This window comes from Cherax quadricarinatus, chromosome 55, assembly GCF_038502225.1.
Source record: "Cherax quadricarinatus isolate ZL_2023a chromosome 55, ASM3850222v1, whole genome shotgun sequence".
Lineage (NCBI taxonomy): Eukaryota > Metazoa > Arthropoda > Malacostraca > Decapoda > Parastacidae > Cherax > Cherax quadricarinatus.
In genome coordinates, this window is record NC_091346.1 from 13,646,807 (window position 1) to 13,666,048 (window position 19,242).

The window sequence follows — 19,242 nt, forward strand, 5'->3', positions numbered from 1 at the left end:
CGGCAACCCGCAGAACAGGAGCCGGGTCAGGAGAATATTTACCACTCAGTTTTCGTACTTTTTTCCAGACTGCACTCATAGAGGAAGCAGAGGTGATGGTGGAGACAATCTCGCCAGCAAGTGCGTTTAGCGTCACGGATGACACGGCGAGCGATCGCACGCTTCCGTTTAAAATCAAGGAGTCGCTCTGTGGTTCTATTGTACCGGTACCTGCCCAATGCAGCGCGTTTCAAACGTACTGCACGAGCACAAGCAGGAGACCACCAAGGCACGCATTTCTGAGAATGCCTGCCCGAAGTTTGGGGTATAGAATGAGAAGCTGCGGTGAAAACGGAGGACGAGAAGAGGTGTAAAAGCTCATCGATGGAGGACGAAGAAGAAACCTCTTTAAAAACAGTTAGGTGTGAGTAAAGGTTCCAATTTGCCCGATTAAATTGCCAGCGTGGGGTGCGAAGAGGTGGCGAATATGAAGGGGAAGTAAGAATGATTGGGAAATGATCACTGTCATGTAAGTCCGGGAGAACAGACCAAGTGAAGTCTAATGCGGCGGAGGAAGAGCAAACTGAGAGATCGATGCAAGAGAGAGTATGAGTCCGAGGATCAAAATGGGTGTGAGTACCTGTATTTAAAACATGGAGGGGGTGGGTGGCAAGAAAAGCCTCTAACTGAATTCCACGGGAATCACAGTGAGACCCCCCCCAGAGGAAATGGTGGGCATTAAAATCACCAAGTAACAGAATCGGTGGCGGTAATGACGAAACAAGGAAGGCAAAATCCGGAATAGATAATGCCCGAGAAGGAGAGAGATATAAAGAACAGAGCGTATACCACCTATGTAAGTGGATACGGGCTGCTGTGTAATGCAGCGAAGTATGAACAAATAGCTGATGGTACGGAATATCAGTGCGGAGAAGAAGGGCACTTTCATTAAAGGTCCCATCAGGAAAAGGATCTGAAGAATACAATAAATTATAGCCTGGGATGTGAGAAATAACAGCAGAGTGTAATTTTGGTTCCTGTAAGCAAACACCAACAGGGGCAAACTGGGAGAGTAACATCTGAAGCTCACCCCGATTACCCCTGAGGCCGCGTATATTCCACTGTAAATAGGCCATGATTGGCAATGATAAAGATACTTGAAATCCGCAGGTAAGGGTTCCTACGGACTAGAAGGGTTAGAAAAGTCCACATGCGGAGGCAGTGGAAAATGTTCAAGCAGCGAAGGAACGGTGCGCTGTGAAGAAAGGAGTTGCGCAGATGGAGCAGAGGAGAGAGAAAGAGCGGAAGGTGGATCAGTGTCCATTGATGGTTTGGTCTCTGCAATATATTCAGAGATTGCTTCAAGTGTTTCGGAATTCAGAGATGTCGTATGGGAGACAATATTGGGAATGGTAGGGGGAGGATGAGTAAAGATTGGAACTGTATTGGACTGTACCAAGGTAGGGGGGGGCGAAAGGGTGGAGGGAACTGGAGAAGCGTGGCAGGGGACAGAAGAGGCAGGAACCTGGGAGGTGGCAGAAGAGGAAGAAACTTGGGAGGGAACAGGGGAGGAAGGTACATTACGAGGAGGAGGGTGAACCTCTGCACTTGTAACTGAGCCAGTGAGAGGGAAAGAACTAGGGACAGAGACAGGGAGGGTAAAATGAGGAGGTGGAAGATGGGTAGGAGGTGTTACCGGACCTTTTTTTGACTTTTGAGAAGTAGAGGGACGATTGGGAGGAGGTGTCGTACGAGGTCTCGTTGATACTGAGGCTTGTGAGAGAGAACTCGAAGAAGCGAGATTAGACTGAGGCGTTGAAGTAGGGACGTCTGAGCCGAGGACAGCAAAAGGATTAGATACAGGAGTGATTATGGGAGAGGTAACCACAGAGGTGGGTGTAGAAGATGGGATACTAGAAGTGGGGGGACGTTTTGAAACACGGGAATAAGAAACACGTGGGAGTCTCCCTTGGAGGCGGAGATGAGAAACTGCCATGGCATAAGGGAGACCTTCTGTCTCTTTGAGGTAACGGATTTCCCGCTCGTTTAAATAGACCTGACAACGGCGAGAGTACGAAGGGTGAGCCTCATGACAGTTAAGGCAAGAGGGAGATCGATTGCAAGACGTATTAGAATGGTCATCGGCACCACAGACTGGGCATTCGGCGATAGATCTGCAATATTTTGCTGGATGGCCAAATCGCCAGCAATTTCTACACTGTTGTGGTGTAGGGATCACCTTTCGAACTTGTAACCGATGTCCTGCTATATAAACTGAGGATGGGAGTTCTCGGCTGTCAAAAGTTAAACGAGCCACATTGCTAGGGTATCGTCTCCGCCCACGGGCAGGAAGAACGTAAGTGTCTACCTTGAGGATTGGGAGATCTTGGAGTTCCAGCTGTTCTAGAATGTCAGTGCCACATGTCTGGAAATTTTGTTGAACTATGGTATGGGGCAGAATGACGGTACCACTACAAGAATTGAGGGAATGATGTTTTTCAAGAGTGACAGGAACAGTATCGATATGGGAAAGACGAGAGAGCTCATGAGCCTGGGTAGCATTCTGTACGGTAATGATGCGCGTACCGCTCTTAAGAGCATGAAAAGAAATATCTTTACCAACATGGCGTAGGAGTGCCTTGCCAATACTAAGGTCAGAAAGATAGGCAGTAAAGGAAGTTGGTCGTAAAGTGAAGAATTTAGTCCACTGTTCAGTCTGAAACTGAGCGTGGAAAGGTAGTGAAGGACGTGTTGATCGTTTCTGAGAAGAACGAGAAGGTGGAGAAGTATCATCAGCAGGTAATTGTCATTGGCGTTTAGGCGTGGGACCAGAGTTGGTCCGACGTGGAATGGGTCGGCAATTTGAAAATTGCCGCACCGTAGAGGGAGAGGCCGGAAGCATAGTCAGAGGAGAGCGAAGGTCCGATAAATCGAAGGAGTCAGTCGAGGCCTCAGTACCTGAAGCGGGTGAGGAAACAGCATCGGCAATAGGTACAGAGGCATGAGGAATGTCTGAAGAGTGGTCCAAAGACGAGGCGGGGTCAGAACGGGGTGCGGTATCAAGAAGGGGCCCGGGGGTACCAGGTTCATGGACTAGGGCTGCCATGGTTAGGTTACTTCTTTCTTTTTGTTTTTAAGAAAAAAAAAGAAAGAAGAAAAGAAAATAAAAATAAAAAAGAGAAAAAAAAAGGGGGGACCGGGGAGGGATAGGTCCTAGGAGGAATGAAAGGGCCAGAAATCTCCCTCCGCGCCCAAGAGGACCTCAGCACCGCAAGTAGCGCAGATGCAGCATGGAACCCGTGCCATACCCTACCCATCATGCTAGTAAACTAACAATCCGGGATAGCAACCTCACATCTGCCGAGCTACCTCGGTGGACAAAAGAGAGGGCGGCCGGATATCCGCCACAAAGCATACCTCCTTCGGCCACCACCCCCGGAATCCGAAAGGTGGCTTCCAGAGATACACTCGTCGCCCGAAAGACACCCAAAGCTACTCCGGGATACCGGAGAGGGATCGGGACATCCCCAGGCGATCCAGATTCCACGGCAAACTACGCCACCGCTAAGAACCTCAACGGAATGGGATGGACCCCGGTATCCTTTCTCCTACCTAGGAACTAGCGCGCCTGTGGGAGAAATCCCAAAGGACAAAAAGAGGAAGGGCAAAAGGGAGGAGTGGGGAGGAGGAGGAGGAAAGGAAAAAGGGGAGGATGGGGAGGATGGGATAGGGGAGGGGAGATTGGGGGGTAATTAGGTTCGGTCTGAGGAAGAAGACCGATAGGTCTAATTCCTCAGACCAAGAGCCTCTTCACCACGCCAAGGAGCCCCCCTTGAAGAGGACTGTACTGCATAGTTGAATTTCATAAATGGGTGGTTTCTTGCACCCATTCGATAGAAAAAAATGGAGTTCTAGCGAAATATTCATGTTTTTTGTCGACTAGTACAGTGGAATTGGCTGAAAATGGGGCTCAAAGTGGGCAAAATCGCCGATGCGTAAACATCGCCGAGACCGCTAACTTTGCGAGAGCATAATTTCATAAGTTTTCCATCAAATTTCAAACTTTTAGTATCCTTATGATCGGGAAAAGATTCTCTATCTTTTCATAAGAGAAAATAATTTTTTTTTTTTAAATTTGGCCGACCCTGAGAACGAGTTTCGGAGAGGGCCTGTCGACCCTCAAAGGGTTAAGGGAACCAACAGTCACCTCTTGAGGTGGACTTTGGCACTCCAAGCTTTTAAGTTCCATATTGTGTATATCAATGGTTCATCCAATTATTTCTCTGACTGGTTAAGTCGTGACAGTCAGTAGAAGATTTGTTGTCTTATGCGACTTCCCAGTGTCAGAACTTTTTCCTCGCCTATTCTTCTTATACTCCTTGACTAAGTCTTGGTATGGGGGAGTGTGAGGGAAAAGTTCAATAGATGGGAGTAGCGAGGGAGTATATAGTAACAATAGTTTGATTGCCGGCTACTTGTTAACCCTTTGACTGTTTCAGGCCCCTTTCTGAAACTGTCACTCTATGTCGCTAAATTTTTGAAAATAAAAAAAATTATTTTTTCTTATGAAATGATAGAGAATCTTTTCCCGATGGTAATGACACCAAAAGTTCAAAATTTGGTCGAAAACTCATGGAATTACGCTCCCGCAAAGTTAGCGGTCTCAGCGACATATGCGTATCGGCGATTTCGCCGACTTTGAGCCCTATTTTCAGCCAATTCCGTTTTTCCAGTTGACCAAACTCATAGCTATTTCTTTAGAACTCCATTTTATCTATCAGCTGAGTACAAGAAACCCCCCATTTACCAATTTGGACTACCCAATATTGTGGTCAGAAAATGGCAATTTGGCCAATTTCACGCAAACTAAAAAAGATGCCAATTTCAAAATAGGGTCCAGAATAAACAAGGTAGACATTCTTGGCACTAAAATAACATATCCTCTGTTCATTAGTCACATCTCTAGGCCCCTCTTATATTATTATTGCTTTCTATTTTGATTTTTTATTCATACAAAAAAATACAAAATTTACTGTTATGCAGACTACTGCATTATTGTAAAAATGGTATAAATAATATCAGTGCACTAGTGAAAGAATATTAGACTCCCCAGTTGACATGTATTGGACGTGTGGTGTGATTTGTTTACTCCTGAACATTCGTAAAAATCGAACATTTCCGCTACTTTGAGCTCAGTTTCAAGGACGTTTTCATTGTCAAAGTAATGAAAATCATCTCTATTTCTGAAATATGCTTTCCATTTTATCAGCTAAGACCATGAAAACGCAAATACATCGATAAATACTATACGAAAATACACCTCAAAGTCGGCGTTTTAATCCAAAAAAACGATCATTTTTTTTTCTCATTACGCACTGTGTGCTGCAGGATTTTTTTTATGTGGTGCACACTGACCACACAGACCCATTCTCTCACATGTAGGCCTACCAGCTTTCTTCCGCTTGATTTGAAGCCACTAGAATTATTGAGTACATATACGTCAGAAACACTGGCTCGTAAGACGTATATATACAACCAAAACAGTCAAAGGGTTAAGGTAGGGTCAGTCTAGCTCCCGCTATCCCTTCCCCTCCCCCGCCCCGAAAGGTGACGTGTGGGGCTCCGATCAAATAATAATCACTAGATTCACAGCTCCCAGCACTACTCTTGGAATGACAGAATGGGTCACCTGCCAACCAACGAATAGAATTGAAGGAGACGGACTAACGTCCTGAGATGTCCCATGTTTTATCTACTTACCTGTGCACATGTATGAAGTTGCAGGACGTAACCCCTCATCATTGCAGCGGTAAAGAACCTGCTTTCCTGTCATCTGGATAGATTATTTACGGCTATAGACTCTGTGAAGAACGAGCCGGTGGGTTGTCACCAACACCTGCAACCCCCCCCACATCATCAGCAACGGCTACGATTTCAACAACACGCAGTGTCACCAACACTGGACACCCAAGTTTTATATATATTAGCGTTGAATTCAGATATCATTTATATTTTTCAATTTTCATTTTCTTTAATGTAGGATCAATATTTCATATTTAAGTGTTTTATATTTTATATTTTCTAAATAATAAAGTGTTTATGTTTGTCAGTTTTTGTTCTTTTTCTATGCATTAATTTTCCTGAGGAGGAGCCAGCCTTAGTAATACTGACTGATGTTGTTACAGGGCTGAGTAAGCCTTCACACTCTGATATGGCCATGATGAGCAACCAGTTCAGACACATGGGGATGTGCATGAGAACTGTCAAGGAGCAAGGGGGCCTTAACACGATCTCAGCTTATTTTCAGGGTCTTGGTCTGGTAGTGGGTGATCTTAGGCACTGCAGAGTTGAAAAACCAATTCTTGAAAATTCTTGCTGTGAACCAAGCCTTCATGGAGTGGTCATAATGCACTGGCAGGGCATCCATACAACCCCACAGGCACCTAGGCTGTTTTGCCTTGCCAACGACAGGTTTCAGCCTAAGTGACCCAGCTGCATTAGCACAACACATCACTGAGACACGTGCTTTACACATCTTGTGACCAGGAACTGTTTTCTCCCCACTGCTTGCAAATGTATTTTCAGGAATGGATCAAAAATATAATCTGGTTTCATCTGTGTTACACACTTGCTCACACAACAGCCTTTCATCAGTCATGAGTGTTTTCAGTTTTTGTAGGAACCCATCAATAGCCTCATCAGAGATATCGAGTTTCGCCATACACCTTTTTTCTGCTCAGTCTGTGGCACAACTTAAAATGGAAGAGCCAATCCTCAGATGCCTTGAAGTCTGATGGGCCAATCTGTTTGCTGAATTTTCCTGCAGCCATTTTAAGTTCGGCACCACAAACCATCATACAACTACCACGTTGTTGTAGGTACCACTTCATCACACAATGATCAAGTTCCAAGTTCTGTGGCTTCGCCATCAATTTTCTTTCAGCATTTTTTCCAGTTTCTGAGGTGGCAGAAAACTCACTTGTGTAGGCCATAATCATATCATGAGTTTTCTTGATATCATAGAGGGTCAACTCTGCCAAATTCTACTCAGCCATAAGTAACACGTTGGACCAACCTGCATCCACATGTGACAATATTTCCCTCATTTTTTTTTTTATTAGAGTAAGCACATTCCTGGCCCCTCTCTGGTGCCATACACAAGATAACTAGGACAAAACACAGCAGTAATAATGCTAAAAGGATGAGTGGAACCCCCACAAAGGCCACAAACTCGCTTCCGGACTGCACCATCATTATGCTCACCTATTCGGTTAGGAGAAAATAGCAGGAATGAGAACAGTGGGTGGCAAGGGTGGCAAAGAACACGGCTCCTAGTGGCCAACTGGTACACTAACGTGTGTGCCAAGTTTGATTTAGCCTTCTGCCGTATCCAAACGGCTGTTCGGATGTTTCAAAAATTTTAGAATTTTGTCCTTTCCCAGGGTCTGTTCGGATATTGGCAAGGTTTAGATAATGGCAGGCTGGATATGCGAGGTATCACTGTACATGTATATATATAATATGCAATAACTTGCATATATAATAATAATGTATGTATTTATTTCTACAATACATGTACAGGCATAAAGACCATAGCTGACATCAGTGACATACTATTAAACAGAAAGCCGCTTGTTATGCAGAGCATTTTGGGCAAATTTGGTCAGTTTTGTCCCAAGATGAAACCCACATCAGTCGACTAACTCCCAGGTTCTCATTTTACTGATGGGGAACATAGACAACCGGTGTAAAGAAACACGCCCAATGTTTCTACCCTTACTGGGATTCGAACCCAGACCCTCACCATGTGAAACAAGAGCTTTAGCCACCAGGCCATAGGGCACCATGGCCTGGTGGTTGAAGTTTCCAGACATAATTAAGAGACATGGAACAGAGTACATAAACCAACAAGAGTGGCAAGTGGATGCCGTAATAGTGAATCAGGGAGCCGTATAAACAAATTTTTGGTTATACAGTGGGCCCTCATTTTTCGTAATTAATCCATTCCAGGAAATGTGACTATTTTCGAAAATGACGATTTTCGAAACCATTTTCCCCATAAGAAATAATGTAAATACAATTAATCCATTCCAGACACCCAGAAGTATTAAAACAAAATTTTTTTTACATGAAATATAGATGTAGTACATATACATACAATACAACGGGACATGATGAATGAAACATTAACAGCATAACACTTACCTTTATTGGCAATTCTTCTTAGTGTATGGAAGACTGGAGGAGGGGAGAGATTGGATTATTTACTGTTTGGAAGGAGAATCCCCTTCCATCAACACCTCAGGTACCAAGTCTTTTTCTGGGGTTACTTCTCTTCTCTGTATCTTAATGCCACTAGGACCAGCTTGAGAGTCACTGGAGCCCTGTCTCGCAAAAAAAAGTGTCCAGAGAGCTCTGTTTCTGGCGTCTCTTTAAAAATCCTTAAAATGGGCCAAGACTTTGTCACTGTACAAATTGCCGATATGGCTTGCAACAGCCTTCTCAGGGTGATGTTTCTCCATAAATCTTTCCATCACCCCACATTTCAAAAATCTCAATTTCTGAAGAAGGCAACTTCTTTAATCTCTCTTCCTCCTCCTCTGCAGCAATATTCTGAGCTGCAGTCTGTTGCTATTCCAGCTGAAGCTCTTGCAGCTCCTCAGTGGTTAGCTCTTCGTTGTGGTCCTCCACCAACTCTTCCACATCCTCCAAACTCACATCCAACCCCATGGAACTCCCCAATGCCACAATAGATTCCACAACTGCCATAGGTTCGTCAGGGTCAGCCCCAAACAAATCAAAATCCCTCTTGTGGACACAATCTGGCCACAATTTTCTCCAAGTAGAGTTCAAAGTCCTGGTAGTCACTCCCTCCCAAGCCTTACCTATAAGGCTTATTCAATGGAGGATACTGACGTAATCTTTCCAAAACTCTCTTAGGATCAAGTGAGTGTCTGAGGTCACATTAAAGTACCTTTGAAACATTGCTTTGGTGTAGTTTTTATTAAAGTTTGAAATTATCTGCTGGTTCATGGGCTGGAGGAGAGGAGTGGTATTAGAGGACAAGAACTTTACTGTCATGAACCCATACTCCTCCAGAATTAGGTCATCCAAGTTTGGAGGATGAGCAGGTGCATTGTCCACTAGCAGGAGGCACTTGAGATACAATTTATTTTCCAGGAGGTAATTCTTCACAATGGGGCCAAACACTTCATTGAACCACTTGACGAAAATTTCCCTCGTGACCCATGCCTTATTATTAGTTTTCCAAAACACATACAGTTTACTTTTCATAACATTGTTTTTCTTGAAAACACTGGGATTTTCAGAATGGTACACTAGTAACGGCTTCACTTTGAAATTCCCACTAGCATTAGTACTACAAAACATGAGCGTCTGCCTGTCTTTCGTAGGCTTGTGTCCTGGCAGTCCCTTTTCCTCCTGGGTAATGTAGGTCCTCTTTGGCATTTTCTTCCAAAAGAGGCCTGTTTCATCACAAATGAACACTTGTTGTGGTTTTAATTGTTCAGTCCGTATGTACTCCTTGAATTCACTTATGAATTTTGTAGCTGCAATTTTGTCCGAACTGGCAGCCTCGCCATGCCTTATCACACTGTGTATGCCACTACGGTTCTTAAATCTCTCAAACCAGCCTTTGCTGGTTTTAAATTCACAAACATCAGTACCCGTTGCAGGCAATTTCTTTACGAGATTGTCATGTAACTGCCTAGCATTTTCACAAATAAGCGACTGCATAAGACTATCTCCTGCTAATTGTTTCTCCTTTATCCACACCAATAATAACTTCTCAACATCTTTGAGTACTGGCAATCTCATTTTTGTCAGCATATTTACCCCCTTTGCAACAACAGCTTCCCTGATTTCCTTTTTCTTGGCCACAATGGAAGCTATGGTTGCATGGGGTTTCTTATACATCCTGGCCAAACTGGCCAGGATGTATAAGATGTATGTTTTTCTTGAATTCAATCATATTTCTCACCTTCTTTACCAAGGGCCTGGCACTAGGAGCCTTCTTTGGAGCCATGGTAACTTATTTAGCAGTTGCAAGCACTGAAATGAATGGAATATTATGAAATATTTTATATAAACAAGTGAGGGGACCGTCACTCACTGGTAAACAATGACACACTGGCTGGGAAGGGAGTGCGAGGCGGCTCGGAGCCGTGAGTACGCATCCGGGATGAACGACTATTTGCGAGTCAAACAACGATTCACAAGTCAATGTTTTTACAAAAATAACATTACGATTTTCAAAAATTACGACTTTCGAGCCTTACAATTATCGAGGGTCCACTGTAATTTGAAATGCTTGTATGAGCGAATCACCGTAAAACGAAGTGCCATAAAGCAGAGCCCTACTGTATCTTCAATTTCCTAGAACAAGAATGAGACAAGGAAAATATAAGCCTTGTGGGTTTTCAGCCTGTCCAATTAATTTGATAATAAGAAAAAACACCATGCATGACATTTCAAAACGCATACAAAAATGCAAGTGAAATCTCTGGTTGAAAGCCACTTCATAGTTGGCTAGAGTCCATAAATAATCAGTAAATCTTTTAAGTACATATCAGTATGTAACGATTAAGACAGTGACTATGAAGATGGGCTGCATTCTTGCACATGATAAATTTATAAGCCAACTTCATGAAGTTCTGTGTGCATTTTAGATATTAACCCTTGGACTGTTTACGTTGTATATAATACGTCTTATGCGCCACTGTTTCTGATGTATTTAAACGCGTAAATTCTAGCGGCTTCAAATCAAGTAGGAGAAAGCTGGTAGGCCCACAAGAGAGAGAATGGGTCTGTGGTCAGTGTGCACCACATAAAAAAAATCCTGCAGCATGCAGTGCATAATGAGAAAAAAAAAATTCTGACCGTTTTTTTGGAATAAAACGCCAACTTTGAGGTGTATTTTCATACAGTATTTGTTGTATTCTCGTTTTCGTGGTCTCAGGTGATAAAGTGGAAAACATATTACAGAAATAGAGATGATTTTCATTACTTTCATGAAGAAAACGACCTTGAAATTGAGCTCAAAGTAGTGGAAATGTTAGATTTTTACCAATGTTCAGGAGTAAGCAAATTACACCACACGTCCAATACACGTCAACTGGGGAGTCTAATATTCTTTCCCTAGTGCACTGATATTATTTATACCATTTTTACAATAATGCAGTAGTCTGCAAAACAGTAAATTTTGTATTTTTTTGTATGAATAAAAAATCAAAATATAAAGCAAGAGGGGCCTAGAGACGTGACTAATGAACAGAGGATATGTTATTTTAGTGCCAAGAATGTCTACATTGTTTATTCTGGACCCTATTTTGAAATTGGCATCTTTTTTAATTTGTGTGAAATTGGCCAAATTGTCAATTTCTGACCATTTTATTGGGTAGTTCAAATCGGTAAATGGGCAGTTTCTTGTACTCAATTGATAGAAAAAATGAAGTTCTAAAGAAATAGCTATGAGTTTGGTCAACTGGAACAACGGAATTGGCCAAAAACAGGGCTCAAAATCGGCGAAATTGCTGATGTATATATGGGGTTTCGACCAAATTTCGTACTTTTGGTGTCATTACCATCGGGAAAAGATTCTCTATCATTTCATAAGAAAAAATAATTTTTTTTTCCAAAACTTTTGCGACATTGACAGTTTCAGAAAGGGGCTTGCGACAGTTAAGACACAAACCTTGACTGTCACAGTGATGAAATTTCTTTGATGATCGAAGTAACTGATGAACTAAAGATATGATCTCTTCACACATTGGCACATAGACACTATCACAAATGGATTTTGCTATCTCACTTGAAGTCATCATTGGATAGCTACAGAGTATATTTTCAATGCACAAACTTCCAATTTCATGGTTGTGAGAGTGGAGTCCCCTGCACGCCCACATTCTCCGTATATCCAGCACTCCCAGCCACTGGACATAGTGATGCATTTCTCTTGTGTCATCTGAAAGATATTTATTCAATTTATAATACATCATATAACTTACATACAGTATAACAATCTATCAAAGATCAATAAACAACTGTCAAGAAAGACAATTCTTATTTATGAACTGCTTTTTCTCTTACTTACAGAGTTTCTGCATATCCTAATTCTCCATTTAAGCCAAGAGTAGTGTTGTGCTTTCTGCCACTCCTTGAATCAAAAAAACATGCATAGGATACATCTGTACTAAACTAAATCTGGATCACCACTTTAGCAGATTAAACTATGGACATAATTACTGGCAGAACAATGACCACTACCCTAAATTTCTAATTACTGAACTAAGATTACCAAAGCACTATGGGAATCCAAAACACTGACATTCAGCTTCTATAATAATGCATCAATATTCGGCTTCACCAATGCAATAAAAAGCACCAACTACCACAGTGAGCTAAACAATATCCAATGCATAAATACAAGAAAATACGTTTTCAACAGAGTCATCCTCTCAAATTTGTGCGCCTTCTTATTCATGAATTTGGATTAACCAATGCTCTAACTAATGGGTAACAGTGAACAGTTTTCAATTACCTAAATATTTTCTGGCTCGATGCCTTCATGACCAAATCTTTTTTAATCTGATCCTTATTTTTTATGAATGTCAATATTAACCAATTAGAATGATATTCTAGGGATATGCTCTCTCAAGCAAAAAATAAACTTACAGTTTATCTGAAACAAAATTTGTTATGCAGACTTAACTTTGTACTATTCAGTTTCTAGTTTTACAGGGCCTGTAGCAACATAACCCCTTGCAAATAAAAAAAGGATGACTACAGAATAACATAACACCTCTACAATTCACACTGATCCTTAACAACAAAAGTTACGAAAAAAAAGGAAAAACATAACTCATGGTTCACTAAAGGTACACATTGCTTAAATCACATTACAATAAACATGGATCTGAAATGTCATGTATGTAAAGAAATTACAAATATATACTCTACAATGCACAGGATTAATTTGGTTCAAACACAACTTCTACTCAAATATATTTAACCCCTTAACTGCTGAGTTCCCCAAAATTAAAAGTTAAGCCAGTGCCACAATTTAAAAATAAGAAAATCTTCTAAATTGGTAGAGAATCTTTTTCTAAATGTAATGACACCAAAAATGCAAAATTAATACAAAATTTATGGAATTAAGCAGACATGAAGTTAAAGGTCAACAAGCCCTCTATGCAGTTGCAATCTGCCTATTCCAATACTCAAACCAGCTCAATGCCTGACTATTTTACTAGTATGCCTTTTGTACCGTTGACTTGAGTGCAAAAAACTGCACATTCAGCTAAAAGAACTGCCAATTTTACACAACATTGAACAAATTCCAATTTAAAAACAAAGAGTCCAAATTAAACAGTGTAGGAATTCCAGCTACAAAAGCAACCTTTCCTCTCCTTATTAATCATGTCCCCAGGCCTCTCCTATATAACACTTGCCCTCCATTCTGAAGCCACCACACACAAAAATTAAAATAAGTTTTCCCTATTTCTAGGGTAATAATACATACCCAAGAATGTTTGGTCATGGTTTAGGGCATTCCAATAATTGGAGTAGTTATAGTAAAACCTCATAAAACAGACCTGGGGGGGAGGGCAAGAGGGCCCCTACCCTTCCTCTGCAAAAATAGCCAAAAATCAAATATTTCTGCCAGTTTGACGCTTATTTAAGTCCACTTCCGCTCTGAAATTTACCCAAAATCACCTACATTTCACTAATGTGTCTTCCAGCTTATGAAACGGTGCCAAGAAACAGCCAATAAAACCATGAAAAGCACCCTAGGAAATGTCTTGAAATCACTATTTTAACCCAAACACAAGGTTAGGGGTTAGCTGTTCTCCTGCACTGTGTAGGGAATGATTTTTTTAATTCTGTGCATATCTACTGCACAGACCCATTTTCTCATATCTAGGCCAATATTTGCAACTCAACATATTTGAGGGTGCTATAATTAAGTTGCAGATCTACATTTCCCACTGACAGACCTACATGAAACAGTGTAAGGGTTATTGAAACAAACAAAAAATTTGATCAAATGGAGCAACAGAATTTAAATAGACTCCAAGTCGGTGAAATCACTGATACGAAAACTGGCACCATATTGCTAATTTTGCCCCTGCATAATTCTGAAAGTTTTCTATAAAATTTCATTCATACTTTAGGTGTCATTACCTGCAGAAAAAGATTCTCTACCATTTCAGAAAAAAAAATTATTTTATTTTTTATAGAAAGTGGACACTGAGAGGAATATTAATTTTGGGAGCCTGGAAATTGAAAGGGCTAAGATACCATGAGTTACCCCAGTACATAAAGGAGGAAACCCAACCAATGTATATAATTAAAGACTTACAGCTAACTTGCCACTGTTATGCAGAATCTTTGAATAATTTATCCACAAGAGAGACTACTCTTTCCTAGTGTCATTCAATACACTCAATGCCTGCCAGTTTAGTTTCAGGCCAAATAAAATGCTAGATCTAATTTATTAAGCTCTTAAGAATAATATCCACTGCCTCTTTATAGATCTTAGGAAAGCTTTCAATATAGCATGCAACAACATCCCGCATCTTAAACTAAAACATTATGGTAACTGAGGTCATCCATCTGCATATCTAGTCCTACCTTAACAAAAGACACCAATGTCTCCATCAAGAGAATATAACCTTGTCAACATGACCTATCGACAAAAGGGTACCCCAAGGCAGTGTTCTTGACCCTCTGCTTTTCCTCACATATAACAATCTTCCAAATGCATGTCAACAACTGAGACCTGTTTGAATATGACATTTATTCATCTTTCACCCAACTCCGAATTTTCTCAATAACACTGTTAACTCTTTCACTGTCCAGCCCCCAAAATTAATACTATTGTTCCCAGTGTCCACTTTATACAATTTTTTTGTCTCCTCTATTGATCTATTTCTAGACTTTTTATTCCAATACCATAAGAGTTTGATATCACAAATAACCAATACCAACATAGCAGGTTATTTGTGAACTGTTCTAGGCAAAAGTATTGTGATTTAATTTTCATTAAAGTTATCATAGAAAATAAAATTTATTTATATAAATGCCTTATACAGTAAACTCACGATACAACGGACTAATGGGGGGAAGATATTGTCTGAGTGTTTGTTAAATAAGAATAATATTTAAATATATAACAGAAAACCTTAAGTCTTGTAATCATAACCTGATCATAATGTTTTGTTGCACAAGATTACCTCAATCTCCTTCAGATTTTCACTATTCTTCTTTGCATTGGATGAATGAAGCCACTGTGCGGTGAAACACTTCCACAATAAAGATACCCAAGTGTTGCGCATGTGTCTCATTTACTATTATTATGATTATTACAATCAAAACTAAGCACTAAACTCACAAGGGATGTGAAATTATGCTTATTACAAAAACTGGAGGTAATTAATAATAATAATAATATTTCAGCATGATAAAATGCTTGTACAAAGGTGAATGACATATGGGTGTATATGCAGAAAGCCCCTAAATATGCAGAGCATTTTGGGAAAACTTAAGACTAATTTACAATGAGATGATGATGGGTGTTGTAAGCAACATGGAGATGGCTAAAGTTTGATGTTAGAAAACTAATGATTTGGTCAATTTGAAATAATGAGACAAAGATGTGGGCTTGTGCAATGAATAATCCTCAGTATGACACCCTCTCCACTCACCTTAATATGTTAAACATCTTGAACTCAATATGAAGTTAGGAAATAATGTACAGAATTATTGTAACCATTTTTTAACTAATGTATTTTCTTTTAACTGTCTGAGCCTCGCTTAAGTTTAGGTATTTCACAAAGTACTATCACTGGCAATGTTAGGTAAGATAAACCATTATTTTATGACATTACAATTTTTTTTTACATCTCTCTCTCTCTCTCAGAGGACTGAAGAACGCAACCCCATTTCTGCTATATGTTTTTCAGTCCTAAGTCACAAAAACTGCTAGTAGTGCAGTTTTCAGGAACGTAACCCACTTGAATTACGATTGTCCACTGTAGTAAAAAAAAACTCATACATGGTACATCAAATATAGTACTGTGCCCTCGATTTAGTTAAATTACAACAAATGTTGAAAATAAGGAAAGTAAACAGTACATTGCAATTTACCCCAACGAATTCTGCTCAATATTATAAAAGTTTACTGTTTATATTGAGATCTGTTATATTGAGGGTTTACTGTAATTATATTTTTTTATTATACCCCTAAAAATTTTTCAACTGTTTGATCTTTCTCTATACACAGATATCTCTTTGCATTCCATTCTAATAATGATAACTGAACCAAACTGTACCATAAGTGTAATGAAAATCACTTACTTTTCTGTTGAAATCCTGACAATCGCTTCCAAATTTTACATGAGTTATCATAGTAAAAAAGAGGACTCATCATCAACAATTTCTTCAGGCGAGCCCTTGTGACTGTTTTCTTCAAGCCAGCTGGTAACTGATAATGTAGATATCTTGTTGATTGGCGATTAGTCCTATTGAAAAACATAGCAGCATTGCAGGAGATCTCAACTTGCACAATTTTCACAAACTCTGTGTATGATGATGGTTTCAAAGTTAGGTTACTATAGTCACATGATTTTAATGCTTTCACTGCCTTGTCCAACCAGAGTATATGATCATTCACAAAGGCGAGTGATAAATTTGAGGAATTTTGATTATTTAGTTTCCACTGCAATAATTTTTCCTTTTCCGATAGTTTGTTTGTGACACTTAGTATATACGACTTTCTAGCTGGTTTTCTGAGCTTGTAGGAATATCGTTTCACCTTGCTTTCAATCTGCTTTCTCTCTTCAGATGAGAGGACATCATAAGATAACTTTTTTCTGAGATATCGTAATACCAATGACTGATATATGTGGATTCGTTCACATGCTGCTTGTTGGTCTTTCACACTTTGTTTAAAACCCTCAAAATCTGCAACAGTTCTGTGTTGCGACTGTGTACAACTCATCCTCTCAAAATCACTGGGCTGAAGAACATTGTTTTGCTGTGACTGAATGCCAGTTCTACATTCAGTATCCTGAGAATGAGTCATGGCAATTTGTAAATTACCGTATTCTAGAAAAACTTTCAAGCAAATAAATCAGAAATGACTGATTATTTGGTAATTTGAAACTTTCCATATTGTTTCTTAAAATGATAAGCATAACATTTATATTAAATTTGTTGCCTTTGTCATACTGTGCAGCATAAGGTTATTTCATCAGCACAATGACAATTTTTGTGGGTTAATTGCCCAGTATTACTAAGAACCTATTTTGAAGGACTACTGTGTTGTATTTTTTTAGTAATTATTATTTTAGATGTTTTTGCAAACCCAGCCTCCATTTTCCATCTGTAATTAAATGTCATAAGAGAAGCATGCCTATTTCACAAAAAAGTCACTTTTTATCAATGGAGTGGTGCACAGCAAGAAATAAACATCTGCTTATACTGGGTAAATGACTGATAATTTAACATTAAAAATGTTTTTTTGAACTGTATTTCACTGGCTTCTTCATCAGAAAACTGGGAAATCCTCTGGTTCCGCTATTCACCACCTGAAAAGTAAATCCTAAAATAATTATGTAAAAAGTATGTATTATAGAAAATCAAGAGTACAGGTATAACAGAGAAAAACTGAATCACATTAAGTTTTTATAATAATTGCACCTGGTATTATGAATGAATCATACTTAAAAGATATATACAGTAAATCAATAATACCAGCTATATTAACAACCTATACTCTCTTTGCAACATTTACTTTCTTAAGCATTACCCAATGTCAAATTTTTAATATTCCATTTGATGAAGACTCACATTTTTATTTCATGTCATGTTAGGATAGGTTGCATAAACCTTGCAAAAATTTATATCCAAATTAAAAATTATATGTAGACAAAAGTCAGCAAATGGTGCCACAAAAACACACAAATAAAGTAAGCTTTATATTTAACAATATTTTGCCCAACAAGGGCTCTGTCAAAATAAAACCTCTATGAGTAGATTGTGGGATGACTTATCCAAATATTTAGAAAAAACTCATGAAAGATTTCTCCATTATTTTAAACAAAAGACCATAAAGGTTCCATATAATAACATAAGAAAGGAAGAGCCCTGCAGCAGACTTACTGGCTCATACTAGGCAAGTCCAAGTCACACCCACTTAAGGAAGGACCACTACAGCAGGCCTACTGGCCCAAGCTAAGCATATTCAACTCACAACCACTCATGTACTTTTCTAACTTATTTTAAAGCTACAGAAGGTTTTAGCAACCCAAAACATGGAACATATTCATCACCATTCATTTAAAAGTTATCTTGCTGGAAGTGCACATACATCATAAGTAAAAAAATGACCCTTGAAACTGCAACCTTACACATTCCTAAAGCAAATCACAGGCCAAGCTTTGTTTCTTTGATGGTTGCCTGTCCTGGTGCAGTGTCAAATGCTTTACAGCAATCTCTAATTTGCTGCCAAGACCTTGTTTCTGGCCCTTCATTTTTTTTCATTCATTGGCCCATATGTTGAGCAAATTTTTCAGATGGGAGGAAAGTGGATAAAATGTTATACCTAAAATCAGTTATCAACCTGTTAATAGAGATTCAGGGTCTAGATCTATTGGCCAGATTTATAAGTATATATAGTTTAATATCACTACTCAATGGTTCATTAGGGTGGCTTTAATTATGTCACATCCAAGTTATTCTTTTATTAACAAACATTAAGTTTATTTCTTTAAAATTCAAAGGAGATGCAGTTGCCCTTCAGATTAGTTAAATTATATAAAGCCAGGATCAAACATATGAGAATATTAATGTTTGAAAAACAATGCAATACTGTAGATGATAAACCCATCACTAGGTCAGTAAGGATAAAATGAGCTTTATTAAGAAGATGAAGATTTTGTTTGGCTTATGAAACCCGAGGGTTAATTATCTAGGATAATCCAATTAAGTCAGAATGTTATCAAAGACTGTCTATCTTATTTCCATTTGGATCCTTTAACCCATAAGCAGTCCAAACGTATATATACGTTTTTTCAACATTTGAAAGTATGTAAAAAAAGTAGATCATCATTTTTTTTTACATTTGAAAATGTGTATAAAAGCTTTGATCTACTTTTTTTTTTATATATTTGAAAATATGTAAAAAAAAATGTAGATCTACTTTTGGAGCACTACACATGTGAATGTAGATCTGCTTGGACC

General features: G+C 39.3%; 1 protein-coding gene across 4 annotated transcripts in view; it reads right to left on the reverse strand.

Moving 5' to 3' along the window:
* LOC128699011 (uncharacterized) overlaps positions 1 to 19,242 on the reverse strand; it is a 118,505-nt gene that overhangs the window by 96,544 nt on the left and 2,719 nt on the right. For 3 of the 4 annotated variants that reach the window (XM_053791528.2, XM_070096840.1, XM_070096841.1), the window contains exons 2-3: positions 16,357 to 17,588; positions 11,693 to 11,962 (exon numbers count right to left, since the gene is read on the reverse strand). In XM_053791528.2, the coding sequence (XP_053647503.2) occupies positions 11,693 to 11,962; positions 16,357 to 17,083 (997 nt within the window). In that variant the 5' untranslated portion in view covers positions 17,084 to 17,588. Of the gene's footprint in view, positions 1 to 11,692; positions 11,963 to 12,091; positions 12,155 to 16,356; positions 17,589 to 19,242 lie in introns of those variants that run through there. The other variant, XM_070096842.1, reaches the window with a different exon arrangement.